The following is a 22,120-nucleotide window of genomic DNA, read 5'->3' as shown; positions in this document are numbered from 1 at the left end:
CATTCATATTTGCAGTGTGTGCAGCCCAAGGAGAATGGAGTGACTTGTACACTTGAAATATGTGGCAGCCGTTGATAAAATCCTGATCCACATTTCAAATACCTTGCTCACCGGTTCACCTTGTATGATTATGTGCTGTCCCTGTTCTTTCTCTTTAAAAAAATAAAAATAAAGGTGCTCCCGGGAAATGATTTGCTACCCGGTATGGGTTCTTTGACTTTCCTTTTTTCCTTTCAGCTTATGATTTACAATGCCATCCCAATGTGCTCTTCTCAGTATGAACGTTTGTTCAACACTTGCCGTTTACCAGGCACAGAGACAGGTACAGTGTTAGTCCTGTCAATCCTGTCAATGTTTTCGCCTCCCCACTTTTGCATCCTAATCTTCTATGTATGTAGCAGATAACTTAAGCCTACAACATTTGCATATCTTGTGAGGCTGTGTGATTTTTCCATCAGAGAAATCACCATAATTTGCATTATAATATGCTAATAAGATCCAGTTCTTAAAAGTTATGAACCATTTCAGTGTTGTGCAAACGCACTACTAAGTACATTGAGGCGTATTATAATGAATGATGAGAGTTGGTACAGGAATCTGTTCCCATTTGCTGCCACTTCCTAGAACTGTGTGTGTGTGTTCCTGAACAGGTGTTGAATCATTTAAATGTATTTTTTGGTTTGTAGATCACATTTCTATGCCTCTTCTGTGTTGCCAAAACTAAATTCAAAGTGGTATACTGTACTTCATAAATCATGATAAAAATGATGATATAAAAATACTTCTAAAAAAGCAATAAAAACCTCACAAATGCATTTTTAAAAATCTGGTCCTAAATATATTAGCATAATATCAATTCAAGAAACCTTTGGCTGTGACTAAAAAGCCCTCTTAAAGAGTCAGGTTTTAACCAGCCACCAAACAATGAGAGAAGTGGTTAGGTGAGGTTCTGATCAAAATACACCCCAGAGTGTAGGTACTACCACAGAGAAAGCCTTGGAACTCTATGCTCCATTTTTGTGAAAGGTGGACTAACACCTCTCCCCATAGATTTAAGAGAGCAGATTTTCATGAAGCCGATGAATACCTTTCACATGGCGTGTTAAAATTGGCTTACAGGAATGGGGTGAAGGGTCAGTATTTGAAGTCACCCCAAACAGGGAATGCATTCTTAAAATATTTTTTCTAATGAACTTGTTTTCTACTGATAAAATTGTGTTGGTCAAGAACAAAATAGTTCTTGATGCTGAGAGATTGGTTCCATTTCCCCCCAGTGCTGCACATGCTGGGTCACAATAAGGGAATAAGGATCACAAAGCAAAGAAGAAAGAAGGATCAACAGATCAACAGCAGAGGATCAACAGCAAAGTAATTCTAATGGTTCTGAGAATATTTCACCATTAGAATTACTCTGCTTTTGTTTCTGTTGATCCTTCTTTCTTTTTTGCTTTGCATGTGGTGAGATCTTTTAGCTGAGCCTCATTACAATGGGAAGAAAATAATGTGAGCATCTCCTCTTTCCCACCCCTTTTATAGACATGCATAGCAGGGCTCCCCTTTATTTTCTGGAAATATTATTTCAGATCTCATCTCTTCATCTGCACAGTTTATCTCAAATAGGGCAAAGGTGGGAGGTAGCCTGTCAAACCAGAGTAAGAAAAGTAGGTAAAGGTGTATTTATTTTAATTTTCTAATGTAATAAGAAACTGGATCTGCCTTATGACAAATGTAATGTCTTCTAATGTAAAATAATTTAGTTGAGAAAAATGCAGCTTGTGCATAGAAACAGACTCAGATGGTTCATATACTTCCTTGAACTGGACCTTGAAAAAGTGCCATGAAACACTTCATAATGCAGTTATTAATTCAACTGGTAATAAGCCCAACATTTTGCCCATTTTGCCCTGTTTTTAAATAATAGAATCACAGAAAATAAGCAAACTTTTTTCAAATATGCTCTCAGTTACCTAATCACCACTAATGTTCTTGGTAATATTTCTAATTTCATTACTCATTTATCTTAAATCATTGCTAAGCATGCTGTTCTTTTGGTAATGACAAATAGTGATCAAAATTTGATAATGAATTGCAAATTTCTGGCTTTATTTTGTGTGTATTACTTCTACAAAAGCAGTGCTTTTTCTGTGTGATAGTTAATTCTCCGGTTACTATACTGCATCCTGGTTGAAGGTTTGATATCTGCATCTCTTTTTTTCCCATAGCTTGGATTTTCTTGCATTTACATTCCTTGACTGTAAAAAAAAACATAGGTTTGCATTCAGTGTACCACTAAGGAGATAGGTTTCATCCCCCTGTGGGAGGGAAATGCCACTGACGCTAGAACAGTGAGTTAGTTGAATATAGCCCATAGAATGTTAAATTATCTTAGGATATGTAGTTTTACCTTCAGTCATAGTTGGACATACTATCAAGCTCCGTATCAAGGTTTGTTAGAAAACACTTGAAAACTTCAGACAGAAAACTAGTTACTGGCTTTGATAGGAGGAACAATTTCCCCATGTGGTCACTTCCATTTACTTTCCATGTAAAAAGAAAGAAAAAAGAGTGGCAAAGTCACACGAGAGGACTCTCCTTAACCAGTGATTGTTGGAATCATTACTACTATTATTGGGGGAAAGCAAGCAGGACTACAGATACAGCTTTGAGTAAAAGTATAGATACGTGTGTTTCAGAATATATATATTTTCATTGTCAGAATGTCCATAGTACAGTCTACTCAGCTTAGCTTTCCAAGTGTCTTGATTGGTGCTTGACTGGAATGCAGTGCTGCACCTAACTCCATTCAGCTGCCGAGGTTCCAGAATAGTTAGTTGAATACTATGAGGTATGCAAAAGAAAGCTGCCTGTGCATATAGGAGATTGCAGAGTTTAGAATGACAACTTGGTGCAGCACAGTACTTGTTTTAATATTGGACGTCTTCTTCATGAATATCATCATTCATGAACAAATAGTGTATAGCTGTAAGTCTACGGGTTGCATCCAATGAAGTCATCCCATTTGCACAAGGGCTTATGCTTTTGCGGTGTAGCTTCTCCCTTTGCCTTCATGTTTTCCCCAAATCTGTTCTGTTCCCCAGTCCTCTGGAGCAGATTTTGGGGTGAGCACATGGGGAGCATTGGGAGGCGAAGTGCCATTGCAAAACAGAAGTCCTTCTGTGAATGAGGCTACATCGTTGGATCACATCCTAACTCCGTAAACCAATTTAAGACTAAGCAAATGGATGTGAAATAATGAAATAATGTATGCAGCTTGGAGCTGAGCACTCCATAGATGTTAAGTTTAAACATTACAGAAATCTTTGCTCATTTCCAAACTTTGGGTTGCAATTCTAGACACTATCCAGCATATAAAAGACAGCAAGCACATTGTTGTGTACCATAAGGGATGCTATTACAAAGTATGGCTGTACTATGATGGCAGACTGCTGAAACCCCGGGAGATTGAACAGCAGATGCAGTGGATTCTAGATGACAAATCAGAGCCCCAGCCAGGGGAAGAGAAGTTAGCTGCTCTTACGGCAGGAGACAGGTATGACACCCCAAAACAATTGCCAATCATTTCTCAAAACTGGAAAACAATTTGGGGCTACTTTCAGCTTTAAGAGTCTTTCTGCTTGTTGTTGTTTAGTCATTTAGTCGTGTCCGACTCTTCGTAACCCTATGGACCAGAGCACGCCAGGCACTCCTGTCTTCCACTGCCTCCCGCAGCTTGGTCAAACTCATGTTCATCTATAGCTGCCTAAATGTTTGCTGACTATCCCTGTTATTATTCTGTAGAGTCTGTTTCATATAGTCTTCAAGTGCTTTTTTATTTATACTATTGTAAGATGGACTGACTGACATCTTAGCACAGTGTATCTGGGCTTCTCAAGCTGAGGAGGGTTACAAACAAGGTATTAATAGTTGCACTGTAGAATTTGCTGGGTACACCCAGTGATATTTCTTGGGAGGGCAAGTATACAGTGTGTTTAGAGGTCTGGACAATTTTGTAACTTTTGAGGACCTAGTACTTGCCATCTGTGGATCTTGGACTTGTAATGCATGGATAGGGAGATTCCACATTGAGCATTGGATCTTTGTGTTCAGATAGCATTCTGTGCATCTTTAGAGGAGCAGGGCTGGAGACTCAGAAGCCTGAGATACGTGCTTGAACTTGCTGCACACAGAAGTTCTATGGATAAAGGTCATCTGAACCTGCCCAGAGACACTATCATATTTTAAGCCACTGAATAGTGTATCCATATAAACTTGAGAGAGCTTGTGTGCACCTTCCATTTTAGACTTCACTATCTGTGGAAATTGCATTTTTCACCTTCAGAGTGTGTTGGTTCTTATTTTCCCCCTGCACTACTTTAAATCTGATTTAAAAGAGGGTGGTTGTAAGGTTAGTTGCATTCACTGACTTGGCATAATGTCTCTGTTTATATTTTTCTGGCAGAGTACCTTGGGCTAAGGCTCGCCAGACATATTTTGCCCGGGGAAAGAACAAGCAGTCTTTGGATGCTGTTGAAAAGGCAGCTTTCTTTGTGACTTTGGATGACACTGCTCAGGGTTACAGGGAAGAGGATCCAGTGACATCAATGGACACCTATGCAAAGGCACTTCTACATGGCAAATGCTATGACAGGTATTTTGGGGTGTGGGAAGCAGACATGATCTTTCGCTTTTTTATATATGTGTCCCACTTGCCTTGTTCATACATGGTGGTAGGTTTATATTTTATCCTGGAACCTTGATACAGTAAGCCCACAGCTTGCACACATTTAACTTGTGCACATTCAGCTTTACGTACCTGACTAAATGAATGAATGAATGGGGGTGGAAAGTGGGTGGGTTCCGGAGGAAATGACATTAGCAACCCCACTCGCCATTGAACCCAATGTGCTTTGAATGTACATGGTTTTGGCTTTAGGTGCAATCACCGGAACATAACCCTCACATAAGTTGTGGGCTTAGTGTATTATCTCTTACACTGAGAATCAAAATGGCACAAACAAAACAGTTTTTTTGTTCAGTGCCATGTGTATAAAAGGCATAACTTGCTTTAATATAGTTTGTTACATATTTTACTTAAGGACCATTAAAATATTTAAATAATTATTTAAATATTTCTTTTCTTTTCTCTCTCTTTTTTTTTAGATGAAATGTGTTTGTGATATTTTTCTTAGCTCTGGATTTTCTTTTTTAAGCATTTGATGAATGTCACATTTCTAACCTATAGTGAAGTCCCCCTGGATATTTATTTACAAATACGTGTTTCATACATATAACTACATAGTTTCTCTAAGTGGTTGCCAGGGATTGTACCTTCTTGGTGAGGGTACTAAGGATTCCCTAGCCCCTTCCACTGCAGAATACACTTCCTGGGAAGAGGGAATAACCGTGTTGTAGATTTGCCTGTTGTAAAACTTGGATAAAACAAACTATTTTGCTATGTTAACTAATCTTACCTGCTTTTTATTTTTTGTAATATGTGATGCAGCTGCGCATTTCATCTGCCCAGAGCCTACATGGCTTTCATATCATGTATGTTAAGTTTCACAAGTTCTTATTTCATACTGATCAACCTTGTGTTCGTTACTCATTTCACTTTGAAGTTGCTGCTATAAATGTATGGTAAATCTAACTCTTCATTTTAGGTGAATAGCAAGTCTTTATTTGCAAAGCTATAGCTTTCAGTAACACAATGTTGTGGGAACTTTCTGTCTCTTATAGGTGGTTTGACAAGTCATTCACTCTTGTAGTGTTTAAGAATGCTAAAATGGGCCTGAATACGGAACATTCTTGGGCAGATGCTCCTATTGTTGGCCATCTTTGGGAGGTGAGTGTGTGAATATTCAAAGTGGAGGCAAACCAAAATTAAACTTGGTTACAGTACTTTAAAAGCTTAGCTCAGTGTAACATTATTGCAAGCAGTGGGCATGGAATCTAAAAGCGCTTTTCTTCTCTCTGTGTTCCAGAGAAGGGAAAAGTTACAGCACAAAAATACATTAGAAAAGCCTACTTCTGTAGAACTAAGACAAAGCTTAGATGAAGTCAAAAGAAGAAAATGCCACTTATCTCTGTTCCCTAATGTCTGTGAAACATTTTGTTGCTCAGATTCTTTTATCCCCCCCCCCCCCCAAGCTTACAACTAAAATTTCGTTCTGTATTGGCAAATGATAGGCCACAGGGTAAACACAGAAACAGTTTTCCATTGTTTTAGGCATTGACGTGATCCTAAGCCTTATCAGTGTGTCAGGCGTCTCAAGGAGGTCACTCAGAGCTACTAATAAACCTTGTATCTTCTTCAGGCTGGTGCATGGTTTCAACTTGACTAAAGCCTTTCTAAGCCTTCTGTTCCCATGTTCCAGCACAGACAGACCGATACATTTCTGCCCTTAAAGCAAACCATGGTGAATCGGGAGTTCTCTCGAACAGTGTTTGCTTCCATTCCACAGTTTCTGGGGTGGTCACCTTTAACGTGCACACATATTCACCCCCAAAATTATCCAAGTAACAATCATAAGAGATTTAAGTGCACTTAAATGCAGATAAGTATCGAATGCTGAAAGGCAAGGTTGGCAATTTTAAACAACTCAAGGTACAATAAGTTTTGTAAAATAGTAGCAATAACAAGGGTGCTGATCCTCTTTTTCTTTCTAGATCCTTTTTTTTAAATCTCAGAGGTTTACTATAGTGATTTAAGCACGTTTCATGTTCTACACCAGTGTATTTATGGTGTATGTAATGATGTGCTTTCCTTGCTTCCCTCTTCCAACCCCGAACTCATTCCCAGAATGTGATGTTCTCCGACTGTCTTGAGCTGGGCTACACCGAAGATGGCCATTGCAAAGGAGAAGCTATTTCAGGCATTCCTATGCCTACCAGACTGCAGTGGGAAATCCCTGAAGAAGTAAGTGCAAAGCCACTTCTGGGTCAATATTGCAACTTTCATCCTGCTGACTGAAGTGATCATCTGGCCATTTTTCAGTAAAGATAGCTATTGTCTAGCTAGGACTTAAATTAATCAAGAGATGTATTTTCATGAGATCTGCTAGGAAGAAAACCCAATAGTGTTGCACATTATAATTCTTGTTATTTTTTAATCTGTTTTCAAATGCAGATCACAGAAATTATTGAATTAATTAATTAATATCCTGCCTTTCTCTCAGTGCAGGCAACTTAAAACATGAATTTAAAAAACACACGATTCAGCTAAAAAACACATCAATCCGTTCTAAATATATATATATATATAAAATAACGAAACAAGTTACCATATTCAAAAAGCACTGAATCAAAAGAAAACCATTTAAAAACCAGTTAAAAGCAAAAGAACAAAATATACAACACCCACCATTAGAAGACCATGCCACAACATTGACCAGTTAGTGGCCAATGACCTGTCTAATCAAAAACAGGAAAGCGGGGGTGGGGCGGAGCATAGCCTCCTGTGGAATGGAGTTGCACGATTCAGGAGCAGCCACCAAGAAGGCCCTTGCCAGATGTGCCTGTGAGGGTGGTGGGACCAAGAGAAAGGCCTCCCTTGATGACCCCAGAATCTGGGCAGGCACATAGAGATGCTGTCCTTCAGAAAGCCTGGACCCAAGCTGCATTAGGTCATAACCAGCACTTTGAATGCTTTTTTTTACATGCCCAAGTTTTCTTGTGCAAAATTTTCTACATCATTAAAGAGGCACAGATCTTCCCACAGTTGCCTGGGCAAAGGTCTCATGCCATTCCGCTTCCTGCCCATTGTCCTCATTATTGGAATGTTAAATTTAGAGCATTCCAAAATACACTCCTGCTTTCATGCTTCTCACAGGGACCTGGTTGTCCACTCTGGGAACAGGATGCTGGATTAGATGGGCCACGGGCCTCATCCAGCAGGTCTTTACATGCACTTGCCATATGCCTGAATTCCTGTGCCTCATAGGGTTTCACTTCACAGGTCCCTTAATATGTATGTGAATGTGTCTAAATTGCATAAGCAGTTCTGGATATACTGAACTAGCTTGGCTAGTGCTAATATTTCCCAATTCCAAATGCTGACCTTCAGTGGCTTATTAGGAAGGCTCTACTCTTATTTCTGTAACTTCATCACTTCATTTAAACTGTTTGACAACATTTGTTGGCGTAACTCAGTAACATTTTTCAAAATTGTACTTTTTAAGTAGTACAATTTGTTTGTACACTCATAACTTTTTTCAGAATTCATATAAAAATATATTTTTAATGCATTTGCTTTTTTATTTTTGGTTATCTTTTCATACAACAAACTAATGAAACTGTCCAGCACTGGTAAATAGAATGGGGTTAGGAGTGAGGGGCGGGTGACTAGAAACATTTCTTTTATTTTAAGTGATGCTGGTTTTATATTCAGAACAATAGAGAATTAATAAATCTTTCCATGCTAGAATTTTTACTAGATTCACGGCAAAGTTCCATTTGCATGAACTGCAGGAAACTGTTACTTTTGAAACTAAGCTCCAAAGCAAAATTAAATTGCTAAACAAAAATATTTAATTTTCATCTTCTTAAACTTTTTAAATGCTGTTTTTTAACCTGCCCTGAGACCTCAGGGTGAAGGGTGGGTAATTAATAATAAAAATGAAAATATAAAATGCGTGGAACTAGTTTTGTAATGTAACACTTGCTACTGTTTAGTGCCAAGAAGTGATTGAGAGGTCCCTGGCCGTGGCAAGGCCTCTAGCAGAGGATGTGGATTTTCATTCTTTTCCTTTTGACACATTTGGGAAAGGATTGATGAAGAAAACAAAGACTAGCCCTGATGCATTTGTGCAACTTGCCCTGCAGCTTGCTCATTACCGGGTAAGTATCCTCAGCATGGTGTTCTGTATGAGATACTTTATAAAAGAAATATCTATCTGTGTGTTTGTGTGCACTTTAAATAATGGTTTCCTTTCATTTCTCTTTAATGAAAGAATGCATTATAAATGAGAAAACAATAATGCAAGGAAACTAGTAATTAAAGTGCTGCGACTGTTAAGGAGCAGTTCATCGCTTATCTGCGAACAGTATCAAAAAGCAAGAAATAAACTGGGCTGAATCTGCAAATGGCAATCTTTTTCTGAAACACATTCATGGTGCTTCACCTGCCTACACTGGATAGGCTGGGACTGCTGTTGCATTGTACTGTATTTAAAAAGTCACAAATAAGGTCTCAGAAACATGACATCACAGAAAATACTGGGATGCAATGCTTTGACATTAACATTACCTGACTGCTCCATTAAAAGGTAGTTAACAAAGGATGGCTAATTCTGTGTGGGAAAGCTAGTATGGAAATATCAGTTGCCTACAGTAAAGAGACTTATGGATCCCTAGAATAATTTTGTAACTCACATTCCTTGCAAAATTATTAATAACCTATGCCTTCGTCAAATCCATGCTTATGCTTTCTCAAAAAAGCCAAGTCTTACTCATATAGCTCTCAATGAATCATAGGTTTGAAGAAGCATGTTTACATGAGTGATCTAATCAGCATTGCATACCTTGGTTTTCAAAATGTTTTTGAGATAGTTACTCCTTGAAGGTCCTTAACATGGAATTCAGTTCTCAAAAAGCACATGGCAGATCTGGAAAGAATGCAGAAAAACACAACTGCAGGGACAATCTAGTGCAGATTTACCTTGAAGCAAGCACCGTTGAACTCAATAGGACTTACTTCTCAGTAGACAAACATCAGAGTAGTAATGGCTTTTCCTAATGAAGAAAAGCTAAGAAGCTAGGGAACTCTAGTTTAGAGGACTGACAGTATACTCCTTTGTAAACTAAGCCCTACTAGATATACTTTGTCTCAATAGGAAACATAATATGGTGCTGAAAGTCTTCCTACATACACATGCATGTTCTTTCTCTGTTTATGAAAACTGGTTCCATGCAGCCATGTAGAATATCACACTGACATGAGTGATGCAAGGTATTGCTTATTGGGTGCATAATGGCATCTCACCAATATGAGGGATATGTGCTCATACACATACATGCACCATATATTTTTCTGCACAATCCATGAAGCTGGTGTGCATGCATGAGAGAGAGACACATACACAATGCACACATACTTTTCTGCAGGTACTCATTCAGCTAATGTGTTGCTTGCCAGTCCTCTAACAGAGATCATTGAGAACACAGAACTCATTGAGGGAAATAATATTTCCATCAGAAATAGTATTTCCACCAGATGCTCAGAACAAAGAGGACTATAAATGAGTCCTTGTCATTAATTTGGTGCATAATTTTTAGGTTGTGGATTCTTTATGTTAATTCAGCATATGTCGCATGTACCCAGTGTTTCTCAGGGCTTGAATTTGCTGCTTGCATCTAAATCTCTCTCTGAATTATTTTTAGGATATGGGGAAATTCTGCTTAACATATGAAGCATCAATGACCCGCCTATTCAGAGAAGGCAGAACAGAAACAGTTCGTTCATGTACTGTCCAGTCATGCAAATTTGTGCGAGCTATGGATGATCCAACTGAAAGTGTGAGTTTAATGTAGCAATCAGTTATAGCTTTGCTTTTATTTTTATGTACAGTTGCATGCAGCTTCTTGGGAAACAAATATTGCTGCTTTCTTATCCAGCATAGTAGTTAAAATGGCGCCATCAGGCCATATGGAGCTCTTGTTAGGAGAAACTGTAATACAAGAAAATAATAAGAAATTCTGCTGCAGCAAAATCCAACTTTTACCTTTATCTGAAATATGCCTCACCCCTTTTAGATAGAGCATATTAAGTATTATAAGCATGCTATCTTATGCTGCGTGTGTGTTTTTCTTTCTGAAATAAAGCATCTTGAAATAGACATTTGTAAGCTACTATAACAGTGTGAAATAAAGGATGGGAAAACAAACATTTCTGATTTGCACCATCTGGTGGTCAGTGATGAAACGCTCTAGCTGAGAAAATTGGACAAAGCATATGTTTCTATATTAGGACTCAAGGTTTTTAATATGGGGTGGAATTCAACGTCATGCTAATACAGTTGCTCTGTCAGTGCAAGTATTTCTGCTTCCCCTCTCCCCATAAGCTGTTCTGGAGAGTTCTCCCAACCTTCCCAGAGATGGTGTGGGGCATGAGGGAAGGGGAACTCGTTGTTCTGCCTCCCACTGGTACAGCTATTTTTGTTAAATCAGACTCATGATCCCAAGCATTGACTCTTTCAAGATGTTTTTGTTTTCAGTAGTAAAATTGGTTATGGAAATCATTTTCATTTCTAAAGCAGTTAAACAGTCATGTGTTAATAATGGGTGTCAAGCAGCATTAAATCAATGCTTTCTTTTTATTGGTGTCTTATTCCAAATAGTAGGTGGAGAAAAAAAGTAGTGTTCATTATGCCATAGGAGTGCAAAATATAAGCTGTGAATTGATTTCAAACATTTTCTGTAATACAATGTTTTAAAAATTGGCATGTGCACTAAAATTCTGCCAATCATTCCAAGGTTATGGAATGTGACTTCATAGAGGCCCTATGTGAAGCTTTAAAGTTTTTAGTAATCTTGAATAGTAGTTGCATTTATAGAAGGATGTATCAGTGTTTTACTGTATAGTGACGAATCTGTAGTCACCAGGATAAAGTTCTGATAGCTTAGGGTTGCCATACAAATAGTGTCCAGGCGGAGTTCACTGAAAAGAAGCTCAACAACTTTGTGTCCGGATTTTCACTTTTAAAATATGGCAACCCTATAATAGCTAAACTATTTTGCATTGGTCTGTGTCCAATATACACAAGTACCCTAATTTTATATAAGAACTGTCCATATTCTCCAAACCAATCCAGAGTTTGAGAGACTGTCTTGAAATATCACAGTCATACTGACTGATGTGGACAATTTTTCAGACTTTTACTCTGAAATATTAAAGGATCCATTAATTTATGAAGAGATCCATTAATGTATTAAGTACCATTCATTTGAATTTTGCTAGTTGACTCTGCAATCCAGAGAAGTACTGCGATATCTGTATATGTACAGCAGTACCCTTCCATGATTCCCTACTCCCTGGTCCCTACTACTACCCTTTATTAGGAATTTCAACAGGGTTACCAAAACATCCCTGGAATTTAAAAAAAGCATTTGCAGTGTGATAGGATACTGTAGCAGTAGGATACTGAAGGCGGAGAAAGCTAAAAGAGAGCTCTGCATGCCTCTGTGTGCCCATAATGTTCTGCCTTTTTCTAGGCTTTCAGGTTACTCTAATGCTATTTTAAAATGAACATTTTGAATTTTCCCTCCCTTAATCCTCAGATTGAAAAGAAGCGTGCTCTATTCAAGGCTGCTGCTGATAATCATCAGCACTTGTATCGTCTTGCCATGACTGGTTCCGGCATTGATCGCCACCTTTTCTGCCTTTATGTGGTATCCAAATACCTCGCTGTTGAATCTCCTTTCCTTAAGGAGGTAAGTAGTGATATAATGTGCTACTGATCACATAAGAAGTGGGAACTGTATTTTTTGGTTGACATACAAAGAGATGCCATGTTTCTGGGCATTTTGAAGCAGGGAAGTAAACTAGTTTTGTGGGTGTTAAATACAGTGGTACCTCGGGTTACATACGCTTCAGGTTACATACGCTTCAGGTTACAGACTCCGCTAACCCAGAAATAGTGCTTCAGGTTAAGAACTTTGCTTCAGGATGAGAACAGAAATCGTGCTCCAGCGGTGCGGCGGCAGCAAGAGACCCCATTAGCTAAAGTGGTGCTTCAGGTTAAGAACAGTTTCAGGTTAAGTACGGACCTCCGGAACGAATTAAGTACTTAACCTAAGATACCACTGTAAAGGTAATTTAGGCCTAATTTAAAACAACTGATTTACGTTTCATAATTATATGATCAATAAATAAATATATTTTTCATAAACATTTAAAAGTATAGACAGCAGTGGGCCATATGGACAAATAGTTTAACTCAATATAAAGCAGCTTCCTAAATGTTTATTTTTTTTCCCAAACAAGGGTTACAAATATATCCAATATTGAGAGAGCTCTGTGAGCTGTTGTGCCCTAAGTAAATCTTAGTGTTGCTAGTTGGGAACAGGAATATCTGATGGTGCAATGATTCATACACACATGTGCATCAACCTTGCTGAATTCAATATCTTTCATGAATACTCCTGCTCAGTGGCAGAGTTACAGTCTTGCTGAAGCACAGCATAGTTTTAATGAGCAGCATTCTCTGTTGCTCATCATGTGAAAATCTAAAGCACGCTTCTTTGTCAAAGAGCATTGACATGTCCTATAATCTACCAGTCACACTGATGTGTAATAGGAAGACATTTTGGCATGAAAGTGGCATATACAGTAATAAAATTAATGATCTCCATTCATTCTGGTGCACATTGGAATATTGTGACAGTACAATTGCTTGCTGACATGCTTCCACTAGGAAACTGCAGACCCAGTGCTTCAAAAGAAGAAAATATTTGTAGAAGAAGGAATGGGTTGTTTGGTGGAACTACACCCCTTGCTAACTGTGCTGTTCTGCTTATTTTCTCAGGTTTTGGCAGAACCCTGGAGACTTTCAACCAGTCAGACACCCCAACAGCATATTGATCTGAATAAGAACCCTGAAATGGAATCCAGCGGTGGAGGGTTTGGACCTGTAAGTTGAATGGTATCTGTCTTTAAGAGAGGCAAGCACCAGTGCCCTAAGTACACTTCTGCCAGTTATACCTGCCTGGTATAGCAAAAACACTTTCAGTGTAACATATTACCCTCAAACTGACATGGCACACAGCAGCCCAAGCATTCCATGAGCTGACACAGCATGGTCATAGGACCATGACGATGTAAACCTTGAGCTCTCATCTCTATGAGGAAAAGAGCTAGTGTAATGGTAAAGCAAATGAACTGTTAGCTACGGAGTCCGCAGTTTCAATTTTAGCTTATGAACTTACTGTATGGTCTTAGGTAAATTGTCATTCTATTAAAATGAATGCCCCCACAGCCCAGTATTAGTATTAACTGAAATTTCTGAGAATGTATGTAAAACATACGTTCAGGGCTTTTCTGTGGTGGCTCCTAGCTTGTGGAATGCTCTCCCCAGGGATGCTCACCTGGTGCCTTTGTTGCATATCTTTCGGCATCAGACAAAAACATTCCTCTTCTCCTAGGCCTTTGGCTAATTAAACCTTCTATGGTCTTTTAAACTGGGCAGTGTTGGTTACTGTGGTATGTGTTCTTGTGTTTTTATATTGTAAACTACCCTATGATCTTCAGATGATGGTCAATATAGAGGCAAGCAAATAAATAAATAAATAAAACACTTAAGGAAATGCTAAATGTTTAATTATATAAACAGAGCCCCAGAAAACACTTAGCAAACAAACTCTAGCAATTTCCCTACATGTTGCCATGTTGGTCAAGGCCTTTCTCCCTATACATTAAATATTGTGATCAAAGGAAGTATACCTGGGGTGAGAAAGCAAGGTTTATACAGATTTGAGTTTGTTTAGAAACTTAGTTGATAATTCTTCTGAGTTTGGGCCATGAACTCTTGCATATATAATTCATTAAAACATAGAAGCTTGACATTTGCCACTTGAATTTTGTTTTGTTTTTTAAATGGGCGTAGCGTCTTCAGAATACCTTTGGTGATAATACAGAATATGTGCCCAAGGTGTTCTAGAACCATTTTATCATTATGGGAAAGTACTCAGGTGAGTCTTGGGTTGGGGCACTCCCTCCTCCCCTCTTTTCTGGCACAGTCAAGGAAAAGATCAGAAGTGTTTAGCATCTCTTCTGAACCCAGACAAACTGCAACTATTCTTTCCTATGGATTACCAAATCAAGCTAAGTTCAAACCTTAATGAAATTGGCTTATTTTAATAAACCGTGGTTCATATTAACCACTATTTATGGTGCACATAACATGCTAAACTGTGGTTAATTGGACACAGAAGGGAAAGCTTCGGATCTGTTTGTGGCTGGCCACAAGGGAGGAGGGGGGAGCATGCAAGTCTAAGGCTCATCTAGGCTCATTCCTGCAACAATAAATTATAGTTGATCATTACATCTGAACAAAGTCTATTCTACTATGGGCCATTTCTTAAGAGGATTTTAAAAGATAAATCATTAGAGGCTTTTACATGAATGTATATTAACACACTCCAAATGCTTCTTCCACAGGTTGCTGATGATGGTTATGGTGTCTCATATATAATCGTGGGTGATAATCTTATCAATTTCCATGTATCCAGCAAATTTTCTTGCCCTGAAACAGTAAGTGTCTGAAGTCCAGAGCATTCTGTACACTCAGTTAATAGGCCTAGTGTTCTGTTAGAGAAACTTGTGTTTGGGATATTTTTAAATATTTGTCTGGCAGAAGATTGAGTCTAAAAGTTAAAAAAAAATAACCCAACAGATTTTTTCAAAATAAAAGCTATATGTTTTCTAGACTATATCTGTTATGGATACTATGGTTTTCTGTTCCCGATAAATATGCAAATATTTTGTTTGTATTGAGGAGTCATCATTCATAGTTCAAGCAGTATTGTACAATTTGCTGTCCTTTGTGATGTTATATTATTTTGCTGTATTTCCCCCGATGCTTCAGAACTGGCCTGTCTTAGGAGTCAGAATGTCTCAGATTAGAAGATCCTGGAGTATGTCACAGGCTCACATACCATGACAGTTGTTCCATCTCTCCAAACTATTGTCGAGACTGATCCAATCAGTGCTATTACAAATATTTTTCCTTTGTTCATATAACCTCACATTATCCAAAATGTCCTTGACCTGTCTCCTTATTTGCACAGTTTCTTGCTCAACCATGTTGTTAGTTTGTCCCAGCTATCCTGGTGCAGAATGGATGCTGCTACTAACTGTAATCAGTTACATTTACTAGAACTTCTGCATAAATTATAATGCTTCATATGTTTAGTTACATTTAGAGAAGCCTTTTCTCTGACAGTTGAATTGATGTTATCTCTTTAAACCTGATGCTGTTTTTTAAAATATGCTGTGTTCTTTATGTTGCCTTGTATACAGTATCACAGGAAATGTGGATTCACTGCTGTTGGTCAAGTCACATTAATTTTCATTAGGCCTTCTTGACTTTATGGAGTTTGTGGGGACTAGAGGTCCTTTAACTTTCTACACAAATGCAGTTCCCATCCTGCCACAAATCAAACTATGCAACCTAGCCACAGTATGTTGCAAACAAAGAAAAGAATCAGATACAAGAAACATTTTAATCTTCTTTGTTCTTGACCACTTAACAATGAGACTTCTGTCTAAGGAGCAACAAAAATTCTTCTAAGCTACTGTGGTGTTTTAGAGATACTGAATGAAAATGGGGTGTGTTAACTGGTACACCTCCTTGTGGATCAAGCTCTGAGCAGACTGATATTGTAAAACAAATACAGTGGTGCCTCGCAAGACGAAATTAATTCGTTCCGCAAGTCTCTTCGTCTTGCGAGTTTTTCGTCTTGCGATGCACGGTTTCCCATAGGAATGCATTGAAAATCAATCAATGCGTTCCTAGGGAAACCGCCTTCAGACCAGGTCCGGGGACAGTCTGTCCCCGGACCTCTTCTGAAGGCTGGGGGGGGGGGACAAGGGCTTTTCTTCCCACCCCCAGCATTTTAAAAAACCCCAGGACAGCGGAGGACTTCTCCGCTGTCCGGGCGATCTTAAAATGCTGGCGGGCGGCATTTTAAAATCGCCCCGGACAGCGGAGGACTTCTCCGCTGTCCGGGGCGATTTAAAAGCCCCTGGGAAGGCAGGCAGGGGGGACAAAGACTTTCGCCCCCCGCCCGCCTTCAGAAGGTGTTCCCGCCCCCCGCCCCGCTTCGGAGCAGCGTTCCGAAGTGGGGCGGCTGGGGCAGGTGTTCCCGCCCCCCGCCCCGCTTCGGAACAGCGTTCCGAAGTGGGGCGGCTGGGGCAGGTGTTCCCGGCCCCCCGCCCCGCTTCGGAACAGCGTTCCGAAGTGGGGCGGCTGGGGCAGGTGTTCCCGGCCCCCCGCCCCGCTTCGGAACAGCGTTCCGAAGTGGGGCGGCTGGGGCAGGTGTTCCCGCCCCCCCGCCCCGCTTCGGAACAGCGTTCCGAAGTGGGGCGGCTGGGGCAGGTGTTCCCGCCCCCCGCCCCGCTTCGGAACAGCGTTTTAAAATGCTGGGGGTCGGGAGCGAAGCGTTCGCTGCCGACCCCCAGCATTTAAAAATCTCCCCGGGACAGCAGAGAAGTCTCTGCTGTCCCGGGGAGATTTTAAAATGCTGGGGGTCGGCAGTGAACGCTTCGCTCCCGACCCCCAGCATTTTAAAATCTCCCCGGGACAGGGGGAGATTTTAAAATGCTGGGGGTCGGCAGCGAACGCTCCCGACCCCCAGCATTTTAAAATCTCCCCGGGACAGCAGAGACTTCTCTGCTGTCCCGGGGAGATTTTAAAATGCTGGGGGTCGGCAGTGAACGCTTCGCTCCCGACCCCCAGCATTTTAAAATCTCCCCGGGACAGCAGAGACTTCTCTGCTGTCCCGGGGAGATTTTAAAATGCTGGGGGTCGGCAGCGAACGCTTCGCTCCCGCCCGCCAGCATTTTAAGATCGCCCGGGGCAGGCGGGGGGGAAGGCAGGGGGGGGGAGCAAAGACTTTTGCCCCCCGCCGGCCTTCAGAAGAGGTCCTCTTCTGAAGGCCGGCTGTGGGCGAAAGTCTTTGCTCCCGACCGCCAGCATTTCCCTATGGGCTTTCGTCTTGCGATGCAAGCCCATAGGGAAATTCGTCTTGCGAAGCGCCTCCAAAACAGAAAACCCTTTCGTCTTGCGGGTTTTCCGTCTTGCGAGGCATTCGTCTTGCGGGGCACCACTGTACAGCAAAGAAGTAATAGCAAACAGTTAATATCTCCCCCTCCTTCTCCTCCCCAAATATGTATCAAGAGAAGTAAATCGTTCACTTGAAAACCTGCACATATAAACCCCTCCTGTGTTTGTATGGTGTGAATTACTTGATATATTTACCTGTAGACTTTGTATTGTTATCGGCAGGTTCTCATTTATAAGAAAACAATGATTCCTATTATGTATTGCATTATATCTCCATAGTCCAATATTACTGTTAAGGTGAAACCAGTTTCTTGCAATTTTTTTCACCAGTAGGAAATTACATATTTATCTATGAAATTGTTTTTTAAAACTCATAGATGGTGGGATCCAGTGGATGTCACTTTGCTGAAAGGATCCATCAGCAGAACAGGGAGGGAGGCAATTTTTGGCAATTCCCCAACTCCCTCCATGTCTGTTCTGGAGGGTTGGGGGGGCATCTGGAGCAGATTTTTGGAATAAACAGAAGGCTGCTGGGGGCATAGCTGCCAACTTTCCCCTTTTTTTAAGGGAAATTCACTTATTCCGAATAGGATTCCTCACAAGAAAAGGGAAAAGTTGACAGCTATGGCTGGGGGGAGAGGGCAGGAATCACTAAAAATTGACTCCCTCCCCATTCTACTGATAGAAACCATCCATAATCAGAGCAGCGCACGTTAGATTCTAACCAGAATATAAATATGAATTATCATATTACTCTCTCTCGTTTGTATCTATGTTATGTATGTACACACTATGAACTATATAATAATGAGAGTTCCATGTAACTAAATATGGATTTCTTACTCTGTTTATTGTTTAGAATTCCCATCGTTTCGGAAAGAACATCAAACAAGCATTGTGTGACATCCGTAACTTGTTCGGTCTTGGCAAAAATTCAACCAAGTGATTCCCTAACAGCAAGTCAACTAAACATCCTGAGTTGGCAGTGAGAACTCTTCTGATCAGTGGCTGAAAACAAGGCAGCTATGCAGCAATCCATTCAAAGTTATATAAATAAGTATTATTGGGAGAAGTTCCAACATCCATTACTACAGTTGATCAGAAGAATTTTCTTCTCCCCAAGATATGACTTTTGGTATTCTCTGTGTTATTAGAAGAGCTGCAAACTGGCCACAAGTTAAGATGTCTAGACCTGTCCTAATTTGGTGTACATTTGATCATTTCTTACTTTAAAATCTCTCTACCTGTATTCTACAAATGAAGGGATGAAAATAGTGCATTCCAATCTCATGTCAACAAAAAATCTGACTTGAAAAGTACCTGTAGCAAACCATCAATTAATGTATCTGCTGGGGGGGGGGGTTAATCAGTAAGTGACAACTTCGGGCATTCATTTTAAATAAAGGCATTTCATTAAGCTGAACATAAAATAATATTCTGGTAAACCTAATGTAATGCGCTAAGTGAAAAAAATGTTTTGTTGCTTGGAACTAAGCTTATATTGCCATAGGTCACTGATGAAATATTTGCTCTACCCGCAACTGCGACAATTGAACACACTTAAAAATATACATGCCCTAGTATTTTTCTGCGTTCTCACTTACATTGTGAATGGGCCTGCTTTACATGTATTCCAGTACATCTAAAACAGAGGTTCTAAATGCAGGACATTATTACACTGTGGGGTGTTTTGTATTAACTTGTAAATTGTCTGCTGGATATGGAAAGTAGAGTTGCTGAACTTGGAAATAGAGTTGCTAATTCACAATAACTTATCTAGGTATATTTGGGTAAAAGTCAGCACATTTCTGTATGGTGTTACATTTGAATGGTCCAACATGAAATTTCCTTTGGTTTTAACCTAATGAAAGCCCTTTCCTTTGAGACAGGAGTAATTTCTATGCTAGTTTTTTTAAAAAAGTTTCAATAGAACTTTTTTGTTTCAAATGGGAGATCAGTATCAGTGAAAGCTGCCACATTTCATAACATTTCCCTATATTTCAGGAAAGTTAGCCATCAGATGCAAAATTTGTGGGACAATTCACAGTGCAAGCTAGTCTCAGCCTAGGTGGCACATTGTCATTTGCCTTAAGCAACTCCTGCCTTATGTGCAATCATGAAAAATTATAATGGAGAAACCTTCAATATACTTAGGTCATGGTTAAACTATGTGGTCCCAAACTCAATGTCTTAAAAATAGAAGGCATGGCAAATCATGAATAACATTACCAGAGAATTTGTAATGAGAATTACAAGGACAATAGTATGGGGGCTCCTGGCTGGCACAAAGTACACTAAAAAGCCTAAAAATATTAACATTACAAAAATATAACAACAAAGTCCTCTTGGCAATCTTTAAATAAAACGAAGAGTTTAGTGCAGCAATTACATCTGCTTATATGAATTAGGCTATAAAAATGATCATGCAACATGTTCAGAGATTTTAATATTCAATCCTAATGTTCCAGAACTTTTAACATTTAAAACAAATTGAGGGTGTGAGGAGGTCTCTTCTGTCCTGAGATGAAGAATATGAATAATATTCTTGGTTGTTCAACATGTCGGCTTGGGTATAAAATGAAGGTCAGATGGCAATGCTCTGTAAATAAATATTAGAGTACAGAGCCCCCCCCCCCAGGAATGGGTGGAACATGTTACGTTTGATTAACTACAGTAAATAAACAAAATTTGGGGTGGGTGGTAATGAATCCTAAAATGCAGCATGGTGTCTAATCAATGTACAGCAGCAAGTTAAGAGTCAGTGTTTCGGAGCTTTGTTCATATGCTTTATATTGTCCACTGACTAATATATTAATTTTAAGGTAAATAATCTTTTTTATTAAGAGCTTACTTAGGTTTGACTCAGGTTTTAGATATTTCCAATGTAATCATAGTTAATGCATTATCAATGCAATTTTTGCATTCTTTAAGGGAATGTAATTGGTGGAGGACAACCTTTTTTTTATTGCAAGTGTTTGGAGGGTTAAGCTGTCGTGCATTTTTTATTTGACACCAAACAATTTCTAAAAAGACTTGGTTTGTATCCTCTCAGAATGTCAACTGCATGTAAATAATGTTCCATTGGTTGTAAATCTTTAAACGCACAGTAAGCATAGGTTATCCTTAATAAAGAAATTAATATTCTGATGTATGTGATTTTATTTCATAGATGTGGGAACACATTCATTTCTATCGTAGTCTTATAAATTCCAAAGAACATTCATTTCAAAAGAATTGTCAAGGATTATATATGCTAGAAAAAAGAGTCTACTTAGATGTATTGATCTTATACTGATTTTTAAAAGGGCTTTTGATAATGAAAAATGCAACAATATGCATGGATAGTAATGAGTAATTAATTATCTTTATATTTATGTATAACCAGAAGTTTTAAGACACTGAACCTATTTCCATTTCTAATTGGAATGTGAAAACTGGCATTGGTTAGTATGCACATTTTTATTTAATATTTGTTCTCTCATGCTTTCTATTCCATACTAATTGCATTCAGAAGTGGTACATTCCAGACTTTAAAAAGCACAGTGAAAAGCACTTCACACCCTCGGTTCTTTTCCCAATGCATGGATTTGGGTGTATGCTATTTAATCACAAAAGTTGGAATAATTGGAACTGAACTCATTTTCTGTGGAAGTGATTTCTTGCAGCATGATGCTTGTCAATTTGTAAAGAATGCTCATTTTTAATTGTGCATATTCTAATCGTGTATATGTGGGCCCTGTCTCACATAATCGCATGACACTGCACACACACACAGTGGAAGTGCCCATCAACTTTGCCCCCAAATATTTTACTGGGGCTGGCAAAGCCTCCTCTGCCCCAAGGAGTTGGCTCCTATGGGAAGATGATTAAACTACACTGTTCTGACAAGGTTTTTTCCTGCCCTAATTACTTGACGCTGCCCTGTGCATGTTGCTGCTGTGCCACAAGAAGCGGGGGTGAGGGAAGAAGTCAGAGAATATGACGTGGTGTCTAGTTGTGTATAAATTCCCTCTTATCTAACAGAAAATCCACTCTTAAAAAAAACCAACGGATCTAGTTGTAAACTTTGCTTAGCTCTTTTTTACCCTGTGCCACCTTTGCTCATTAACATTACATATGTTAAAAATGAAGCAGCCTTATACTCAGGGCTGGATTTAGGTTTGATGAGGCCCTAAACTACTGAAGGTAATGGGGCCCTTTATATAGCACGCAGAGCCCATTACTTATAGGAGCCTACACAACAGAAAATGAAACACTGTTGCTGTATGTTTTGTTTTATTTGTTTTTTTATCTTATATTTTGGAACTGTACACCTTTTTCCCCTTTAAATTTTTAGGGGGCCC

General features: G+C 39.4%; 1 protein-coding gene across 2 annotated transcripts in view; it reads left to right on the top strand.

Moving 5' to 3' along the window:
- Window positions 1-20,924, top strand: part of CPT1A (carnitine palmitoyltransferase 1A) — a 46,495-nt gene extending 25,571 nt beyond the window's left edge. Inside the window, exons 9-19 of one of the 2 annotated variants that reach the window (XM_081012553.1) lie at window positions 238-322; window positions 3,355-3,550; window positions 4,460-4,648; window positions 5,737-5,842; window positions 6,800-6,916; window positions 8,671-8,835; window positions 10,378-10,512; window positions 12,274-12,426; window positions 13,521-13,625; window positions 15,152-15,244; window positions 18,637-20,924. In XM_081012553.1, coding sequence (XP_080868679.1) covers window positions 238-322; window positions 3,355-3,550; window positions 4,460-4,648; window positions 5,737-5,842; window positions 6,800-6,916; window positions 8,671-8,835; window positions 10,378-10,512; window positions 12,274-12,426; window positions 13,521-13,625; window positions 15,152-15,244; window positions 18,637-18,723 — 1,431 coding nt within the window. In that variant the 3' untranslated portion in view covers window positions 18,724-20,924. The remainder of the gene's footprint in view (window positions 1-237; window positions 323-3,354; window positions 3,551-4,459; window positions 4,649-5,736; window positions 5,843-6,799; window positions 6,917-8,670; window positions 8,836-10,377; window positions 10,513-12,273; window positions 12,427-13,520; window positions 13,626-15,151; window positions 15,245-18,636) is intronic. The other variant, XM_081012552.1, reaches the window with a different exon arrangement.
- Window positions 20,925-22,120: the final 1,196 nt, after the last annotated feature.

This window comes from Podarcis pityusensis (genome assembly GCF_964106645.2).
Source record: "Podarcis pityusensis genome assembly, chromosome: 1".
Classification (NCBI taxonomy): Eukaryota; Metazoa; Chordata; class Lepidosauria; order Squamata; family Lacertidae; genus Podarcis; species Podarcis pityusensis.
Note: the sequence above shows the minus strand (reverse complement) of the source record. Positions and strands in the feature narration are given on the sequence as shown.